The sequence below is a fragment of the Pezoporus wallicus genome, unplaced genomic scaffold (assembly GCF_028554395.1).
Source record: "Pezoporus wallicus isolate ANWC-B61680 ecotype Strahan unplaced genomic scaffold, APGP_CSIRO_Pwel_v1 contig_2871, whole genome shotgun sequence".
NCBI classification, from domain to species: domain Eukaryota; kingdom Metazoa; phylum Chordata; class Aves; order Psittaciformes; family Psittacidae; genus Pezoporus; species Pezoporus wallicus.
Window position 1 is genome coordinate 2,561,203 of NW_026640775.1, and position 19,818 is coordinate 2,581,020.

The 19,818-nt window shown below is 44.5% G+C and overlaps 1 protein-coding gene across 2 annotated transcripts; it reads left to right on the forward strand.

Annotated features, from left to right (window-relative positions):
- The first annotated feature begins 1,574 nt into the window (after positions 1-1,574).
- Positions 1,575-19,796, forward strand: PRDM4 (PR/SET domain 4). 2 transcript variants are annotated; one of them, XM_057420677.1, is made up of 11 exons: positions 1,575-1,823; positions 3,361-3,494; positions 4,141-4,326; positions 6,374-7,168; positions 10,531-10,680; positions 11,884-12,023; positions 12,764-12,849; positions 14,005-14,132; positions 14,685-14,999; positions 17,019-17,187; positions 18,586-19,796. In XM_057420677.1, exons 1-11 carry the CDS (start codon positions 1,813-1,815, stop codon positions 18,893-18,895), a joined length of 2,424 nt encoding a protein of 807 aa, XP_057276660.1. In that variant the 5' UTR covers positions 1,575-1,812; the 3' UTR covers positions 18,896-19,796. The 2 variants fall into 2 exon arrangements, with proteins under 2 accessions (XP_057276660.1, XP_057276661.1); XM_057420678.1 differs by having other exon boundaries at positions 1,577-1,823; positions 11,905-12,023.
- The last annotated feature ends 22 nt before the right edge of the window (positions 19,797-19,818 follow it).

A 19,818-nucleotide genomic window follows, 5' to 3' on the forward strand; every position in this document is an offset into this window, starting at 1 on the left:
TGTGAAGAGAGAGACTTTTAGGCTTGTAATCATTTGCTGGAGTTTCTAAGATGTGAAATACTAGCACCAACCATGTGAATATGTGGTACTATATACATAAAAATGAAGCACGGATTACCCCCCCCCCCCATCCCTCACAAGTTTAGCAGTCCCTAAAAACCTGATGACTTGATGAGTTCTTTCCTGACTTGATGAAATATGTTTGTGAGTCAAATCAGATACACTCAGTCATGGTTAGAGGAAGGATTACCTGGCTTAGTGGAGGAGATGTTATAGGGTATGAGGTAAACTAAATAAGGTCATTGTTTTGGTCATGAATGGCAGAGACCTGTATTTACTTTGCTTAAATGTAGTTCTCTATAAGTGATAGGCTAAACTAAATACGCAGGTCCCAGTAAGTAGCTCCAAATTCTTCTCACTCACCTCAGACATCCAGCTCAGGGTGAGATGAAGCACTCTAAGCAGCAGCCTATTTCTCTCCTTCACCTACTGAAACAGCCTGAAGACCTAGCCTATACAAGGTGTTTTACTTCCTGATAGCTAAAGCCAAGTGAGGAGAGCATATTTCCACCCTTAGAAGAACCAATGGGTTTGTACTGAACTGGAATGACCCTTCCAGATCCTACATTTAAGTTCTTTAGATCAAAAGGTAGCGGGCAGAAAAATAACTAAAGTTTCCTCCTGTGCTGACATCCTATCAAGAGATGTCTCATTTAGTAAGGCATTGTAAGTGTCAAGCACGATAAAACTACAGAACCACATTACGGTGTTTCAGGAAACAGCTGTCCACCCAGGCACTTGCGGAACTTGCAGATTGATCTGGGCAGTGTATGTGATGAATACCCTTGTTTCACAGGTGAGAAAGCAAGCTACAAAACCACTTGCACGTATCAAGACATCCCTTTGCAATGTAGCCTTAGCAGGAATTGTACCAACCATAAATCTTAGATAACAACAGTTGGCGTGCAGAAGGCAGTTGGGGACGTACAGGCTTACCGTACCAGAGGATATGAACCACAACCCTCTAATGACAGCAGACATGAGGGCGTAATGAGAAAGCAGCGAGAGAGCTGCCGATTATTGTGAAGAAAACCAAGAGTTAGCATCGCACCCTTCTGAAAGAGGTAGTGCATGTAACAAGGGCAGGGGGTTTTGGTCAGCAGAGCAGGCCGGGGATTAACGCTTTATGCCTGGGCAGTGCCAACCGAGCTGCTCCTCCGGAAAGGGAGAACTACCGTGAACCTGCGCGGCTCCCACCCCAGTGCTGGGAGCAATCTGGAGATAAGGCGGTGGAAGGGGCCGAAGCGCTGCTGAGGTACACCGAAGGCAGGCCTGCCCGGCCTCCAGCACTGTGGCTGGTGCCGAGCCCCGCGGCGGCTGCCAGGGAGTCGGCACGGGCAGTGGCGGGCCGGCGGCTGTCAGGGATGACAAGGAGCCGGGCGGGCCCCGCAGGCACCCTTTCTCCACCCATGACCGAGCCCCGCCGGAGGCGCCGGCCCGGGTGAAGCGCCCGAACTCCGGGGCGGTGGCGCCGCTTCCTGGATGTGGCGCTCGGCGGCGGAAGCGGCCACCGTCCCCCTCCCGCCGTCTCCGCCATCACCGCCTCCCTCTCCCGCCTCCTCCGCCCCGCTCCCCCCTCACCGGTGGCCGGGCCCGCGCCACTCGCGGCCCCGCCCATGAGGCGGCGACGGCGGTGGCGGTGGTTGCGGCCGGGCCGGGGGCAGGCGCCTGCCCCAGGGGCGGCGGCGGGCCGGGGCTGAGGGCCCTGATGCGGCTGCGGCTGCTCCGCCGCAGGGAGAGGTGCCGGTCCCCATGCACCCCAGGTGAGCGTCCGCCGGGGAGCCGGGGGAGGTGGGCTGGGCGGATACCGGGCACCTCGGGCCTTGCGACGGCGGCGCGCACGTCGGCCGAGGGGCGAGGAGGGGAGGGGGTCCCTAGAGCGTTCAGCCTGTCCTCAGGCCCTGAGGCTTGGTCCCGGGTCTTTCCTACGGGTATCACCACCCTCAGGAGCCGTTTGGGCCAGGGGTGGGCGTATGTGCCTGCCCCGCCGGATAGCAGGACCCCTCGGCGACGTCCTTGTAAAGCTGTCCTGGATAGAGTGGGGCGGTTGACAAGGGCAGGCTTTGCGATGCAAAAACTGGGCAGAAGCGACGTGAAAGTCGGTGACTCCGTTTGTGCGGCTCAGACCTTTGGGTTAACTTGTGTGAGTTTGGTGTATTTGGCTGTTTCTCCATTGTGAGCGGTACCTTTCCTTGACCGAGTGTCAACCCAAGTTCCAGCTCTCTGTTGGTACTGCAGAGCTTGGGCCTGCTGATTGCAAGGGGCATGTGAGAGGCTCAGTCAGCGTGGGGTTTTGCTGCTGGGGTTGACCGCAGTGAGGGCAGCCGGCGTTTCTGGTACCCAAGGAAATGCTGATGAGAGCTGGTGTGTGGGCAGGAGCACCTGGGTGAGCAGAGCTAAGGCCAGGCAGAGCTTGCAAAGCTTTGACAGGTGAGAGGTGATCGTGTCTCCTCAGTGTCCTCATCCCCATGGATTGGTTCAGGCTGCACGTGCAGCTTGACACCGCAGAGGACAGATGTGCCCCGAGCCCACATGGTTTCTGCCAAGGCTGGGGATTTGGGCTATTGGGCAGCCTGGAATTGTCTGCAGCATTAGAGCCATGCATGTGGTGTATGCCCACTTGAGTAGCTTAAGAGGTTGCAGGCACTCAAGAAAGACTGGTTGGTCGCTCTGAAATACAGTGTCATCCATGGTGCCAATTTTTGATGTGGTAGGAGCATGCGATATATCTGCAGAACCAGACTGAGACAGCCTGTTAAAACTCTGCAGCAGTGACTCTTGTCACTATTGGCCTGGTTTGAACTGGTGGTTCGAATTAGAGGGTTTGTGTCTATTACAAATGTTAAGTGATCTTTCCCACTCCTCTCCCCTAAGGTTTGTTTTTTGAACATGAATGTGGTGTCCAGAAGTCTTGAAATATAAATCAGATGCCATTGCCCAAATAATTGTGATGTTCAGCTTGCAAATAGATCTGTGTTCACAATACTTCAGTCACAGTAGCTTTGACTACTAGGAGTGAGACTTTCTGGATGGCGAGGAAAAAGTTATGGTCTGATCTGATCTGTCTTTTTGAACTGGCTTTTCAATCCTAGTTATTGCTATCTGATATGATCAATATGTATTGATGTGATCACGGTGTGTGTGGCTGATGTACTTTATGCTTAGCATTCTAAGGCAGAGTTTTTAACGTGTCGGTATCTGATTTTTAGTTTGTTTACTCAGCCCAGTACAGTCAGTAATCAGGACTGCTCTTGCTTCTCTTTCTCTTTTTCCCCTCCCGTCTCTGTTCCCTGCCCTCAGAATGAATGAAATGAACTTGAGTACTGTAGGGATGGACCAGCTGACCTCATCCTCTGTGAGCAATGCCCTGCCGGTCTCTGGGAGTCACTTGGGGTTGGCAGCGTCACCCACTCACAACGCCATACCAGCACCAGGTAATGGAGAAAGCTCCCACAGAGGGTATTGCAGCTCATGCTCAGTGTTTGACTGTCACACGAGTGTTCATAATTAGGTAGCAGTGCTTGCTCTGATAGCAAGTCATGTCTTTATGGCAGGAAATGAGGTGATATGGAAAAGGGTAGACCATAAAACATTGGTGGGCAAAGCAAAAGGGATGTGTGCTTACCAGACTTATGCCTTAATGGGAGTCTCATTTTGTTCTAATGTGGTGGTTTGCACTCTGTGTGGGTAGTAGTATAATCCTTTGAAATGTAGACTGCCCCCATCTAGGTCTGACTTCAGTCAAGTGAAAATAATGATTTTTCACCTGTAAAGCAGAACTGCTTTCCTAGCTCTTTTCTTCAGGGGGCTACAGAGACAAAAGTCCATTACAGCTGTGAAGTAGTAGCAGGCCCTACATAATGTACCAAAAAAAGATGTAGCCACATTCAGGCACAACAGCAAGGGATGTCCCTTGGTGTTGTGATGTGATCCTTTCTTCGAAGCTTGCCACCTTACTTTGACAGTACCATACTGTACATCCATAGGAAACTCCTGAGGAATTAGTAACCTCTTTGTTAGCTTGTGTGTTCGTAAATTCAAGTACTTCCACTGGATTTAAATAGGCATTTTCTTTTGCAGGCTTGCCTGTTGCAATTCCAAACTTGGGCCCCTCCTTGAGTTCCTTGCCCTCTGCTCTGTCTCTGATGCTCCCAATGGGTATTGGAGATCGAGGAGTTATGTGTGGTATACCAGAGAGAAACTACACCCTACCTCCACCACCATACCCTCACCTGGAGAGCAGCTATTTCAGACACATTCTACCTGGTAAGTAGTGCGATGCTGATGGGTGGGAAGAGCAATATAAATTTAATTAAGAGCTACTTGTTTCTGTCCTGAAGCAGGTGAGACTGATTATTTTGCAGAGCTGTAAATTCCCTGAGTTTGTCTGGAGTCTGTTGTGTCATTTACACACCTTTATTTTCAGGTCTCTGTTGCTATACATGTGTATGAATTGTAGGTAATTTTCTACTGACACCTGACCTCTTATCACTCCTCCTGCTGCTTTGTTTTAAAGATTAACAAAAAACAAAGCATGCCTGTTTTGTACCTTAGATGGCTTGTAGTTTGAAAGCTGTTTCTTTTTTTTTTCTCCTGTAGTCTGAAGCCATACTTAATATGTGCATAACAAGTAGGTTGCAGTAGTTCAGAGGTGAAAAAGAGCAAGCCATCAGCTGAGGAGTTAGGGCATTTTCCCTCCCGTTTAGCCTATGACATAATTCTCTTTATTTTTGGTCGAGGTTGATTTTCAAAGGCCTAACACACTGATTTCTATCTTGAGTCCTGTCTCACATGTGCTTTAGAGTATAAATGCAGAATTTTATTTCTGTGAAGACAGAAGTCTGAGCTTTAAATGTAGTCCTTATTTTGGTTTGTGGCTAAGATTGACAGGGTGGAAGGGAGTAGATAAATGTCTTCAAGGTCACGCAGTGAGTGTTGTTAGTTTAGCCTAGGTTAGGAAAAGAAATATAGCAGCCCAGATTTCATCCAACTAGTGTTAACTAGTGGCTGAACTGAGCAGCTGTTTAGGAGTAACCTTTCCTACTGCATTACATGCCAGCCCATTTTGTGGGCAAAGCGTAGAAGAGGTGACAGTGCATTTAGGGACCAAAGGTATTTGCTATTCTTCTGAGCTGGAATAATTTATGCAGAAATGTGTTTTGGGCTTTTCTGTCAGTCATCTTGCTGCTGTCAAGGATCCTTCTTTTTCAGGCCTTTTTCAAGGCAGCATTGCATGTAGAAATAGTTCATGTAGCTGGTTAAATTCAACTGTCCACTTCTTGGCTTAGCCACTTTTAATGGGATGATGCTGTAGAAGGAGTATCCATGCATGCATCCTTGTAATAATGGACATGTTTGAATGGAAAATTTTTACATAACAAATGGCTGGTAGGGTTCAAGGCCAGAAAGAAATGTGCTGACTCAGATCTTGCAGAATCTGCAAAATCCATCTCTGCCACTGCTGTTTACTTGAATGTGCTGATGTATTTCTTCCAAAGATTTTTTTTTTTCCAGCTTTATCCAACAAGAGAAGTTGGTAGCATGTAAATATAGCTTAGTATATCTTTGTATCTTCAGTTCTAAGGTTGGTTGATGTTGAGAAGCTTTCCAGAATTCGAGAAAAGATTTGAATCAGGGTTTCTGATTTGAATTTAACTGGTCTGTTGTTTCAGGAGAAATAGCATACTTTACACATAAGGAAAGAGAGCAGATTACTCACAATACCTTTGAGAGACCTTATCTTGGTCCTTCAGAATTGTAGTTGATGATCTCTGAGATGGACAGTTGTGTCACTTTAGTCATAGAGGAAGGAAGTAGTCATTGTTAAATACCTAAGCAAAAAAGGATGTATCATGGAGAACTGTTTCTATTTCTAGCAAAGATAAACCTAAGATTATCAGATAATAGATTCCTATAGCAGTCCTTCATCCTTCGTGAGCTATTTCTTAAGAATGAAAAATTATGCCTAAAATGTGAACAACTTCTTTCTAATTCAGTCATTGTACTGAAGAGCCTGGGTTAAATGCTGCCAGAAGCTTGGCTCTTCAGGGTTTGACAAATAACTAGAGACTTGCCGTGTTGCATGGAAGCTCTGTATTTGTTTCAAATGATACTTTGACAAGAGTGTTGGGTTGGCATATGTTTGTGAGCCATATTTTAGAATTAGTGGTTTTTAATTGGGCGCAATGTAAAGAACATGTCTTAAAGGAGCTAGTTCTTAAAATACTGTGCTGCGATGGTGGGGTATTTTTGTTCAAGATTTGAAAACCAGTGTTATCTCACTCTCTTCTCTTTCCTCCTCTCATTCTGTCAGGTATTTTATCTTACTTGGCTGACAGACCTCCGCCTCAGTACATCCATCCTAACACTATAAATGTGGATAGCAATCCAGCACTGTCAGTCCCCAGCAATCCCTCAGCCCTAGATCCCTACCAGCCCAGTGGAACTGTGGGGCTGGAACCAGGGATTGTCTCCATGGACTCCCGCACAGTGAACACCCATGGTGCTCAAAATCTGCACCCTAGTGACGGCCACGAGGTAGCTCTGGATACTACAATCACTATGGAGAGCGTATCGAGGGTCACCAGCCCCATCTCTACAGATGGGATGGCAGAGGAACTTACCATGGATGACGTAGCTGGGGATCATTCACAGATCCCAAATGGCTCCCGGAGCCATGAATCTTTAACCGTAGACACGGTGGGGAGTAACTTGACATCGGACCCTGTGGGACACGGCGGTGTCATTCCCATTCACGGTAGCACTTTGGAACTGCCTGTCGTCATGGAGCCTGACCACATGGCTGGGCGGGTGGCAGGAATACCGGACAGCACACTAAATGACTCCATTCATACTGTGGCCATGAGCACCAACTCTGTGAGTGTGGCGCTCTCTACCTCACACAATCTAGCTTCTCTGGACTCGGTAGCCTTGCACGAAGTGGGCCTCAGCCTTGAGCCGGTGGCAGTCTCTTCCATGAATCAGGAAGTAGCCATGGGCCCAAGTCATGTGGATGTGTCTGCAGACAATCTTGCCTTCGTACCATCCTCTCTGCAAATGGAAGACTCCAATTCGAACAAGGAGAACATGGCAACCTTGTTTACCATATGTGAGTGGGCATTTCCTGCTTTCTTGGGGTGGGGTTTCTTACGCAGCTGTTGTCTGGTGGGATGGCATGACTCTTGTTGCTAGTATGAAAGATTTCTGGTTGAAGAAATTTAGTTATTTAGCAACTCCACGAAACTTGGAACATCTGCAGTGGCAGATTAACCATGCTGAAACGACAGTATTTGGAAGTGGACTAATAGGGTGTTTTAGTGTCGTTCTTTCTGTATCCATCTCCCATATTGCCTTGAGGTTGGAAGCTGAGTTTTTTATGAACCTTTAGCCTTTTGTGGTATGCTGATATTACCCTTTGCAATAAGTCTTTTTTTTTTTTTTAAAGTCACATCACAAATTACTCTTCTTGCTCCATTGAAAAAATAATAAACGCCACCAAAAGCCACACATTTCATCAAGTTGGTATAATTGTTTGAGTATGATGTTATTATTAAACTATGAACAATCATCATGAAAATGATGTTGTCAACAGGACCTGCTGGGAAAAATTGCAGAGAGGGAGGGAAGTTTAAATATTTCCAGTTATTCTTATCAAAAGACTTCAGTCCAGAGGTTAGTTGATCTCCTAAGAAGAGAGGAATACTGGACATCACACTCATTCAGTCCTGACATCATTCAAAGAGTGGTGCTGGAGAACTGCAAAGTTCTCATTTGGTGGGACAGAGATTTGAACTTCCACCCATGGTGTGTCTGGCTTCCTGCCACTGAATCATAGAATCAGGTTGGAAAAGACCTTTAAGATTAGAGTCCAACCTTTACCCCAGTACTGCCAAGGCCACCACTAAATGATGTCACTGAGGGCCTCACCTACATGGTTTTTAAACACTTTCAGGAACAGTGACTCCACTACTGCCCTGGGCAGCCTGTTCCAATGCTTGATCACTCTCTTGGTGAAGAAGTGTTTCCTAGTGTCCAGTCTGAACATCCCTGGCCCAGCTTGAGGTCATTACCTCTTGTCCTATTGCTTGTTACTTGAGAGAAGAGACTGCATAAGGCCAGCTTTTATATTCAGTTTTGTTAGTTGTGGTGGCATTGCTGAGTGCTGAGCCTTGTGACAAGCTTTGCCTGGAGAACATTTCTTACAGAATGGAAAGAAAGAGTGCCTTGGTTAGCAATGCTTGAGGTGCAGTTTAGTGCAAAGTGAATTTGAATTAAAACTTGTATTCTGTGGGATTCCTAGAGGAAGAGTTTTACAGTTGATGCAGTCCGAAATTCTTACATACATCTGTTGCATGTTGAACAAATAATGGTCAAAATACTGTGATATCTAACATGTTCATGATGAAATCACTTCTTTTTTTTTTACCTAAGTGAGATTCAATGTGCCAGCCTATTGTCACTATGCATAAACAGTCCTGTTTCCCAGATGATGGTCCCCATTGGTAGGATGTTACAGCAGCTGTTGCATGCCTGCTGCTTTCATGGGATTTGCAAAATAGGTCTTTGACTTGGAAAGGTTTAAATTTTAACTTTTTGTTGTTGGTTTTAAACTTCTCCTGAATAAAACATGAACTTGTGTCCAGACAAGTGACAGCAAGGAGGAGGAGGAGTTGTTTTAGAGCCTTTTGGTGTTTTTTCTTTATTAAGAAGGCAGGAGTCATGGCCCTTTTTAGAAAGCATTTTACACTGTTCCTGAGCAGGAAGGAAACAGTGTGCCTTTGCTACAGTCCTAAATGTTTCTGAAACTTCTAAGTAGCTCTTTCTTTGATCTTGGCTTAGAGTTCTGTGCACCCAAATCAGAGAAGTAATCACTGTGATTTTATTTTTTTTTTAATTTATTTTTATTTACTATTTGGCAAGGGCAGAAGTGGAAAGGAAATGGTGTGTTTTGCTTCCTGTAAAATGTTAGGATTTTTTCTTTTTCAACTTATTAAAAATGTATGAATCCTTAAGTCTTTCTATCAGGAGGGGTCAGATGCCTGGAACTTGCTTTACTTCCTTTTTGCCTCTTTCTGGGGCTAGACCTCTCCACAGAGCTGTAGTCGTGTGTGCTAGGCAGTGCTTAAAAACAGCGGGTCCAGGTAGTGTTTCTCATTAGTCAGGTCTGGCTGTTGTTGCTGTACTCCTACATGTCATCTGTGCACATGAAGCAATGCTTTTGTAAGCCCTACCTAATAATTTTCTGAGTACCTTCCTATCTGTAACTGTGTAGCTGCTCAAACTGTGCGTTGTATGGGGACAGTCTATGGTACTCTGATGTATGAAGGGATTGTCCCAAAAAGCTCTTTGAACAAATAATAATGGAGCTGCTGTTTCTGCTCGCTGAAGGCTACTTGTATGGTAGGTCTTTATACTGAAGTTGGAGCATCAAGAGGCTAAAGAAGGTCTTTGTGGAGATCTTGCTTAATTAGCTGAGCGTCTTTCCTCGGAAGAAGAATGATTTATCAGGAGGGTGGTTGCTGAATAGGTGTTGGTTGTTCCATTCATAGAGAATTAAAATGGCATATTTTTTCTAGATGAGAGCATTTTATGCTGTGCTTTTTCCTGAATTTATTAGATCTGTTAGAGGACTTCCGGAGGTTTATTTTTCAGCAGTACTTATTGCTGAGTGATAGATTGGAAAGTGATTTTTCTTGGGCTTTTGTTTTTGTTCTATTCAGTGGCATCCCTCAGAGGTATACTGTATGAGTGTAGTGCAGTGAGTCCTTCAAAAGCAGCACTGAGGTCAGTTTTTTGCTGCCATGAAGATTTGCACTTTGTCTGAATTTAAATGGAGATAAGGGGATTTGTACATTCAAATTAGACAAAGTTTAGCAGGAAGGCTTTACTGTCCCTTTGCAGGAATATTCTTGAGGTTCTACATGCAAGAAAACTCGCGTGTTCCTGGTAAATTCCAAAACCATAACCAGATAGAAAGTGTTTGGCTTGGATTTTTTTGGCAATAAAGGTCATTTCACTTGTGATCAGAAAGTGGCTCTTTCATCATCAGCATTACTTCCAATTCTTGGGAGACTACCATCCACTTTGCCGTAGTTTTTATGAAGTGTGGACTCTGTCCCATTGCTAGATTGCCCCAAGCAGGGATAACTGAGAATAGAGGTGATTAATCTGCCATTGGGAAAGTCAGTGGAGATCCTCACATTTGATCTGAATTGGATATGAACGATGACATGGGTGACATGTCTGTCAGTGCCCATCTGTAATAGTATGCTTTGTATTCTTCTGAGTAAAAGCTAGTCTGTCCTAGTTTACTGGTTTTACACTAGTAGAGCTGACAAGTTAAACCACATGGAAGCAGCCTGTGGCAGGAGCGCGGCTGAAGATTCTGATAAGATGAATGGGAGGAACCTGACTGCACTGTCAGGGTTGTTGCATCTTTTTAATCCCTGTTGTCCCTTCCCCTCCCTGCAGGGTGTACACTGTGTGACAAGGCGTATCCATCAGACTGCCCAGATCATGGGCCCGTCACCTTTGTCCCTGACACCCCAATAGAGAGCCGAGCCAGGCTTTCTCTCCCTAAGCAGCTCGTCCTCCGGCAGTCCATCATGGGAGCTGAAGCGGGTAAGAATCAGATTACTCTGTATTTCTATGCAGCCGTTTAAAATACACTCACTGCCTGAAATCCAAAACCACAGGGATTTTAATGTGGGAAAGAAATAATGCAATAGAGAGGTGGTTCCCTCTTCTCTAATCGCCCTTACATTGTGAAGAGCTTCTTGTCCTCTCATTACTGCTTGGACTTCAGCTAGGCTCTAGGCATGCTACCACAGTGTTACTGAAATACTTCATAAGGTCAAGCACAAGCAAGGTACAGTGTTTATTTTTATCACACTAAGCAGCCTGGGCACAGCTTTAATGAGCAAACATTACAGCAGTTGCAGTTTGGGGGAAGATAAGTTATAAATAATGGAGGAGATTTCTGTCTGCTTGTTCATCAGCCTGGATTGCTACCTGGGGGTCTTCTGGATGCTCTCATTGTAGTATTGATCACAAGTGCCTCTTTTTTGTTTGTTTGTTTTCTTTTTCTCCCCTTATTTACATTTGGCATGTAGACTGTGACCTTGTCATTGGATGTGGACCTTGTTACTCTATTTCACGCCACTGTCACCTGGAAATCGAAGAGTACAGTGCAATACCCTAAGGATCTGAAGCCTAGAGGAGAATGTGATTATTGGCTTGCTTAGTGATGCTGCTTGTTGAGAGTAGATTGCATCTTTTCAAGATGCACTAGTTTCCAGTTTATTCTTAAAAGCTATTCAGTGTATTCATGTAGACCGACATACATATATATATATAAATGTTTAATAATAAATAATATACACGCAGGAATCCCTCTGCCCATGACAGAAATACAGCTGCCTCTGGGGAGAAATGCAGAAGCTGCTTAACAATGCCCAGCAACAATTCTGGAAATTCCTGGGGATTAGGTAGGCGAAATGTAGTTACTGAAACTAGTATTTTCTGCTTCTGCAGAAAGTGCCATGAAAACTTGAGTTGGTACCAGTGGCTAGGATCTTAGTTTTATAGCTTACTGAAAAGTAAATTACTTGCTTTTGACAAACAAACATTTGTAATTAGAACAAAGCGGCTCCCAATAGCGTCATGTGGTGGTGGTGGTTCTTGTCTCTGCCTTAGGTGTGTTTTACATGTGAAGTAGAAGCTTTGATGATCTTCTGCCTAGATATTACCCCTGGAGCATTATCTCATAAACCTCCTACCTCCTTGTAATGCATGATTAGTTGTTTAAGTAATTGATTTCTGCAGATTTTGGTCTTCTACTGATAGGTGTGTGGACACGAGAAACCATTCCTGTAAGAACTTGTTTTGGACCTTTGATCGGGCAGCAGAGCCATTCTCTGGAGGTGGCAGACTGGACAGACAAAGCAGCTAGTCACATCTGGAAGGTCAGCAGATGTTGCACCTCATAGAGCCTGCAGGCATGCCTTTATCTCGTGAAAGTCACCACATGACACATCAGAGTTAACATTATCTTCCTTGTCAAGAATCAAATTTAATGCAGTTTGATTGTTTAATACTTTGCATCAGCATAGCAGAGTTGTATACTGTGTAATACACTGGTAATCAATTCTGAAGAACAACAAACATCTTTTCTTTTAAAAGGCTGTATGTGGTTTCCAGTATTTGTGTGCAGTTGCAATAGAGATTGAATATGAATTACTGGGTAGCACTTGTTTGTTTTGTATCCTTGTTTATTGAAAGTTCCCCCAGGTGATGAATGATTTGTTTTAGGAAGGCTGCTTTAAAGCTTTTCTTTCCCCCATCGTTTCATGTTCAGAAAGTAAAATTGATCTATATAAATAAAACATGTACTGTTTGCTCAGATACTATTATTCACAAGACTTTGCTTGTAAGAAAAGCAACCAAATACATTTCTGCTGGAGCTAAAGGTGGTGTGTAGGAAGGATGCTGATAAACAGTTTTTCTAACCTCCTGGATAGCAGAGAGGTCAAGATTCCTGTGGGAAGGGAAAGTGAGAACAGGGCTGTGGTCTTTGCAATTGCAATGGAGACCTCTTGGCTTGTTCTAGATAAACATATCTTCTCTTAAAGAAAGAAGCTGGCTTTCACTGCATTTCTTGCTGTGTTTTGTCCTAAGAAAGATTGCATTTGTTTTTTCCTGGTAGATCTACCACAATGGTGTCCTGGAGTTCTGCATCATTACAACTGATGAAAATGAATGTAACTGGATGATGTTTGTACACAAAGCCAGGTGAGAACCACCTGTACTGTGCTGAGTACCTTTGAGTCTGAGCTGTGGGCTCATAGGAGGATGTGCTGGAGAATGTACACTGCTGCACTGACTGCCCAGAAGGGTAATGAGCTTGGGACCAGGGGACCTTCCCTTCAGGAGTTATACAGGCATCTTGGACTGGTGGGGAGAATGAAACAGAGCACCCAGTGGAGAATGTTACAGGGGAGCCAGTACACATGCTGTAGTAAAACAGCCCCAAACCTGTCCACGAACTTTTGTTCTCTTGTTCTAAAGCTTTAAACCAGCTTCTTTTTATACTGGCTTACTGTGTATTAGCTTGTTTACTGCCTTCGCTCTGTCCCATTCCTTTTGGATACATCTGTGAAGTTGATATTGATTGTATTTTTTATTTTAATAATTTATCAACAAAGCGTTCCTGGGTTCTTTTGGCCAAGTTCCAGGCTCTTACAACACACAAGAACTGTCCTTTTCAGTCTTTCTGGAGCCTGCAGTGAAACCTATCCAGTATTGCTCCATATATAGTCCACTGGGAGGCTTTCCTCTTGCTCTGTGACACGAGTACGTTTTCCCTGCTATTAATTTCATTGCTCCTATATGTAGGAGTCAAGAACTTAATGCTTGATCTACCATTGCAGTGGGGCAAAGCTTTGCTGGTTTCAGGTACTGGGAACAAATATGTGCAAAAAAGAGCTTCAGAAGATGAGTTACCACATCTTGGAAATGCTTTTCAAGAGTTATTTTTGAAGACAGTTTTGCTTTAAGACTTTACTGATATTTATTTCTCCCTCATGTGTTATCTGTTTCTTAAGGGGGTTAATGTTTTTTATATATATATTTTTGTAGTTCCTTAAGAGATCATAAAGTCTCCTCTCTCAACCCACTTCAGTGTGTATTAATAATTTTCTCAGCAAGATATCACAGTGCTGCAAAAAAGACATCATTTAGTGAAGCAGATTGGCTCTCAAGGTCCAGTTTTCTTTTACTTTCCTTTAATAAGCAAGGACAGAAGTGACAGACATGAAGGGGTTTATGTCCTGACAAGCACTGAGGTTCTCTTATTACCTACTTGTAGGGATTTCCTTCTTTTTTTTTTTTTCTTTGCAAGTCATCATTTCTGGAGGGTTTTTTTCATAACACTCATTATTGCCACAGGAACCGGGAAGAGCAGAATCTCGTAGCTTATCCTCATGACGGAAAGATTTACTTTTGCACCTCTCGGGACATCCCACCTGAACACGAGCTTCTCTTTTATTACAGTCGGGACTACGCACGACAGCTTGGTAAGTAAGCACGCATCTTTGTTGGCTTTGCAGGGAGTACTTGGCTTGAGTTCCCTTTTCGTGCCATCTCTGGGCACTGTGACTTGGGAGTACCTTTTGTTCCTTCTCAGTTCCTAGTGATGCACATCATAGTTTCCTTTTCTATTCCATGACTACAGGAGTACCATCATCTGAAAGAAATATTTCACTATCTAATTCCACTGATAGGAGTAAAAGACTGCCATTTCAAAGAAAAAAGGGTTGTTTTTCTTCTGTTCATCCATCTGGTGCTAAAGGAATTTTGCTAGCTGAAGATTTTCCCATCCTCCCGTATCTGTGCTTATGATAATGTAGGTTTGGTGGAGCTGTGCTCAAAACCATTCCAAAGTTTGGCCCCCCAAAACATTAGAAATGGCCTACCTAAAAGTGCTGAAAAGCAAGCATCAGAGCTGAGAGGAACAGGGCTGAAAATCTCTGCAGCTGGTTTTGTTACCGCAGACTAAGTGTTAACATGGATCACACTCTGTTAGGCCTTGCTGTGCCTCATTAAGAGTGATGCCTTTGTGCCCAAAGGTGTACCTGAACATCCGGACGTGCACATCTGCCACTGTGGAAAGGAATGCGCCTCCTATGCGGACTTCAAGGCCCATTTGAGCAGCCATATTCACAGCCACCTCCCCAGTCAGGGGCACAGCAGCAGCCATGGAGCAGGCCATGGCAAGGAAAGGAAGTGGAAGTGCTCCATGTGTCCCCAGGCTTTCATCTCCCCATCCAAGCTCCATGTCCATTTCATGGGGCACATGGGCATGAAGCCACACAAGTGTGATTTCTGTAGCAAAGCTTTCAGTGATCCTAGCAACTTACGGACACACCTCAAGATACACACAGGTAAGGGCTGGGGACTTTAAATAGAGATGCGTCTGCTAGTAAAACACTGGGGCAGGGCTTTCTCTGTCTGATCCTTTGGCCAGTTGTCGGGGCATATCTTGTGCCTATAAATCTAAGCTCTAAGAAACATAAAATTATAGAATGTTTTGGGTTGGAAGGGACCTTTAAAAATCATTTAGTCCAACTCTCCTGCCTATGCAGAGACACCTTCCACTAGACCAAGTTGCTCCAAGCGCTGTCCAACCTGGCCTTGAACACTGCGAGGGATGGGGCAGCCACAGCTTCTCTGGGCAACCTCTTCCAGTGTCTCATCACCCTCACTAAAAAAATGTCTTCTTTATGTCAAATCTAAATTTCTCTACTTTGTTTAAAGCCATTGCCCCTTGTCCTGTCATTATAGGCGTTGGTATAAAGTCTGAGATCTTTCCCCTCTTTCCTATCTGAACTGTTTTTTATCTTAAGATAATGGCACAAGACTTGAAATTGGTGACTCTGGGGTGAGACTGATGTGTATAAGGGTCAGTCAGTCACTCATCAAAACTGAAGTTGGAACATGCTGTTGACTTCTGTGGGCATTTGGGTATCACTAGAGCCTTTGGGGATAAAGGGAGAGTTGCCAGCAGATCAGTGAATGAGCATTAAAAGAGCTTAAACAGTGAAAGATTTCTCATCTGTGTAAGAAGAGAAGAAATACAAAAAGCATGGATATAGCACAGTGTGAGGCTAGGGAGAAGGTGAAGGTCAAGTACAGGCTAGCAATAGTGTGCATCTTTTTGCCTCCTTTTTTCAGTAAGGTTGAAACAGCTATTGGGAATCACAGATTGCAAATCACAGAGCTGGAAACAAAACTGGGAGTTCAGTGCACTTGAGTCAAGCACAGGAAGCTGTGGGCACAGCAGTGAGGAGTTTTAATAAACTGATCAAGTACAAATGCAGTATACACAACCACAGAATACTCAGTGGGAGAGGGAGTCTAGTGATATTCAAGCTGAGTATGAATGCAGTGGTGTGTAGGGGTTTTCTGGCAAAGAATAATGGAAGAACTACAGGTAAGTGGGAAAATGGGATAAAACACAGAAGTTACCAGAGACCCAGTGAGCTTTGTACCTGTGTTTGTTACGTAAGAGAACTTGTTTTTCTAGACAAAGGCAATGCAGTGCATCAAATGTTGTTGGGCTCCAGTAAGGCATCAGATACTGTTCCAGTGGGAAATCAGTGGAGATAGGGATGTACTACTGTACAGTAACTAGATGGCTACCATGGCTACTGTTAAAAGGGAGGCTACCATTATTTTTCCTCAAGAATTCATCTTGGATAAGCCTGGTCTTTTTAAGTGCTTGCCTCAGTCTCTTTGCGGGAAAAATTACAAGCTTACTGGTGATGTTTTGTTATGCAGAATATGCCTCAGGGAGGCACAGATCGTGTAGGCAAGAATCGGAAAGTCTGTCTTATGGGAAAGGCTGGCTGACCACATGCACTGGAGGAATCGGTGTTTAGAAGGACCAATAAGGGTGCATAACTGCATCTCATGAAGGGCTCGGTGGTTTGAAACAGTAGCATCAAGTGGGGCTTTTGGCTTGGGGGCATGGGCTAGCGGATGAAAAGCTTTGGGAATGATGAAGTCAGATGCACGGGACACTGACAGATAATGGGAACAGATTGCCCAGAGAAACTGTGGCTGCCCCATCCTTGGCAGCTCCACGGCCAGGCTGGCTGGGGCCTGGAGCAGCCTGGTCTAGTGGAAGGTGTCCCTGCCTGTGGCAGGGGCTTGGAACTAAATGAGTTTGAAAGTCCCTTCCAAACTAAACCATTCTGTGATTCCATGCCTGGGTTTTGCATAGCTAAATCTAGACTGTATGGTGAATCTAAAGGAACTGCAGGAGGAAACAGGACCTGTTCACAACAGATCTGCTTTTTTTCAGGGTAAAATGTGTTTCTGGGAAGTGGTCAGGCTTGTTTGCTTACTGTATTTCCTGGGACACTGACTGTCAGTTTGTGGGTGTACATATGCAATCCTAGGGCAGAAGAATTACCGCTGTACCCTCTGTGACAAGTCGTTCACCCAGAAGGCTCACCTGGAATCGCACATGGTCATCCACACAGGGGAGAAGAACCTCAAGTGCGATTACTGTGAAAAGCTGTTCATGCGGAGGCAGGACCTAAAGCAGCATGTACTCACTCACACGCAGTAAGTGATCCCACAGGATGCATTGGACTGGCCAGTGCAATATATAATGAAGCTGGACAGTCTGAGAGAGAATCTCAAGTTTGCAAATAGTTTGGCCTATGGAGTATAGGCTCATTCTCTGAAATGACAGAGAAGTCAAGGTGGACAAATTTCTTGTTACTGGCTGGAGTTGTCCTGTTCTAGTCTTCACAGTGTTTTAATGACAGTAAATTCCAGACATGCACCTTGTCCTGTGAAATGGCATTTTGGAGTGTTCATCATTTTGGAGAGAGAGGGGGTTAGCTGATTTACATTTAGTTCTCTGCTGAGAACGCAACCCCAATCATAGATCATACAAATCAAAATCATAAAACTCCTCAATGTTATCCTGAGTAACTGGTTTGCACCTGGGGTGGGGTGCAGCCATTCCCACCTTTTACCTCCCCCCAGGTCTCATACATGCACCTCGTCTCCTGCTCCTCCTGCAGGGAGATGTCCGTGGTCAGGGCAGATCCCTACCCACAGGTCCTCCTACTCCAGACCTACAGGTCTTCCCCCTGCCCCTCAGCTCTCTGCCAGGCCAGATCTTTCCTTCTGCTGTGAGGTTTTTCCATCCTGCTTTGTTACTCCCAAGACAAGGTCTTCCCTTAAAGGCTGTTCACCCAAAGCCATTCATTTTGCTTACTTTGTTTTCAGCATCTGTTTGTTGTACTCGCTTGGAATTGATTGTTACTTCTTTAATGCTGCCTAGGAGACAGGATAGTACAGCTAGCATGAGTGAGGGGCAGACAGACAGTCTTGCTTGGCTGCTTGTTCTTATGCCCAGAGCACTACTGCTGGGAGGTGTTTTGCAGAGTCATCTTCAGAATTTGACTGCTGCAATCTGGTAAGCCTCTGCTTGGCATTTACAGACCGAGGGTTGTTAACACTCGGCAGCTTTGTTTGCTTCATTGTTCTTTCCCCACCCCTCTGCACCCATTTATGCAGGGTGGGAGGGTAGGAAGGCCGGAGACCAGCCTTTCCACCATGGCAACATTTCTTCCCCTGCCAAAATATGGAGCTCAACCAGAGCTGTGTCTTACTCAACAAACAAACAAACAAAACCCTTGTAGAATTCTTTCTTTTTCAGTTAATCATTGGGAAAGAACAATTGGTCCCAAGCTAGCAGTTAACCTAAAAAGCCAGACTTTTGCCTCAGGGAAGATGGATGTGTGTGTACTGTGTGAGAAAACTGAGCAGTATTTACACTAGTAGCACTGTTATTTTTGGTCTGCTCCTCCTTCAGGTATATTGAAAGTAAGATTTAGGAGTCAGACTGACCCTTTCACCCTTCCTATCACCACCCACCCCGCTATTTAATACAGGAACAGCTGCCTTGTAGCAGGAGCAGACTGTAACTAACTTTATCATGTCTTACAGAGAACGGCAGATCAAGTGCCCCAAGTGTGACAAGCTGTTTCTGAGGACAAATCACCTGAAGAAGCATCTCAATTCACATGAAGGAAAGAGGGACTATGTCTGTGAAAAATGCTCCAAGGCTTATCTAACCAAATATCACCTCACTCGCCACTTAAAAATATGTAAAGGCCCTGCATCCAGCCTGTCAGCCCCAGAGGAGGAAGAGGAAGACGATTCAGAGGAGGAATTAATAGACTCTATAAGGACCGAAGACTGTAGGATTAACAATGGGGTCTATTCAACTGGTGATGCCCTCTCTGGACACAAATGAAGAAAAGCGAGAGGGAAATATCCTTGGATATTGTAACTTGAGAAGGAAAAACACCCTCTTTGTTTTCCCAGTCAACAGCGTATGTCAAATGAGGATTTTTCCTTCTGTTTTTGTCTCCACACTACCACCACTTACTTATTAAACTGTAGCCAGAACACTGAATGAGAATGGATCATGCACATACAAGTCAAGAGTTGCTAAGAAGGAAATGTGAGGCAAGCAGACTTTTTCACACACACTGTGCATACTTCCTCTTCCAAATCACTCAGATTAATCCATCCAGTGCCGGGATACATGACACACCTTGCATAGCCCTTTGAATAAAGAGCCACAAACCAGAAGAGATGTAGTTGAGTGATTGCAGTGACCTGTAAGCCAACTGTCCTTAGCTGCCAAAGCCATGACAATGAGAGAAATGAACAAAAAATGGTGGTGGCATGTGAGGTATTTTGCTTTTTAATACTTTTTAACTGAAAGATGTGGTTTGGTACAAAGCAAAGACTTAGCAATGCTCAGGTCTCCTTCTTAAAGAAAACCTCAAACAAACAGCTTTGGTTAAAGAAAAAAAAATCCCATGAAATCAGCAAAAATCAGCATTTGCAGACAAAGCAAATACCCCAGTACAGAAAATCAGACATTGGCTTTCGGAGAAGAGTTACTGCCTCTTCTTGCTCTGGTTCACGAGAACATGGCAGCAGGTGAAGACGTAAAGACTATACAGTAAGGAGGAGGCTTACAGATGCTCAGATGGTGTTTACAGTATGTATTACTTCTCATGCTGTAAACCTTGTACCACCTGGAATGATGGGAGGGTTTGCTGCTAACATTATTTATGTAATTAAGATGTATTTTTACTTGGTGGTTTTCCTTTGAAAAAAATAAAAATGTGGCTCTTTTCTAATGGTTTTGAGTTTTTTTTAATA

Coding starts and splice junctions, on each gene's coding strand:
- PRDM4 (XM_057420677.1), top strand. Junction 10,681..11,883: donor CATCATGGGAGCTGAAGCGG/GTAAGAATCAGA, acceptor TGATTTCTGCAG/ATTTTGGTCTTCTACTGATA. Junction 14,133..14,684: donor GGACTACGCACGACAGCTTG/GTAAGTAAGCAC, acceptor TTGTGCCCAAAG/GTGTACCTGAACATCCGGAC.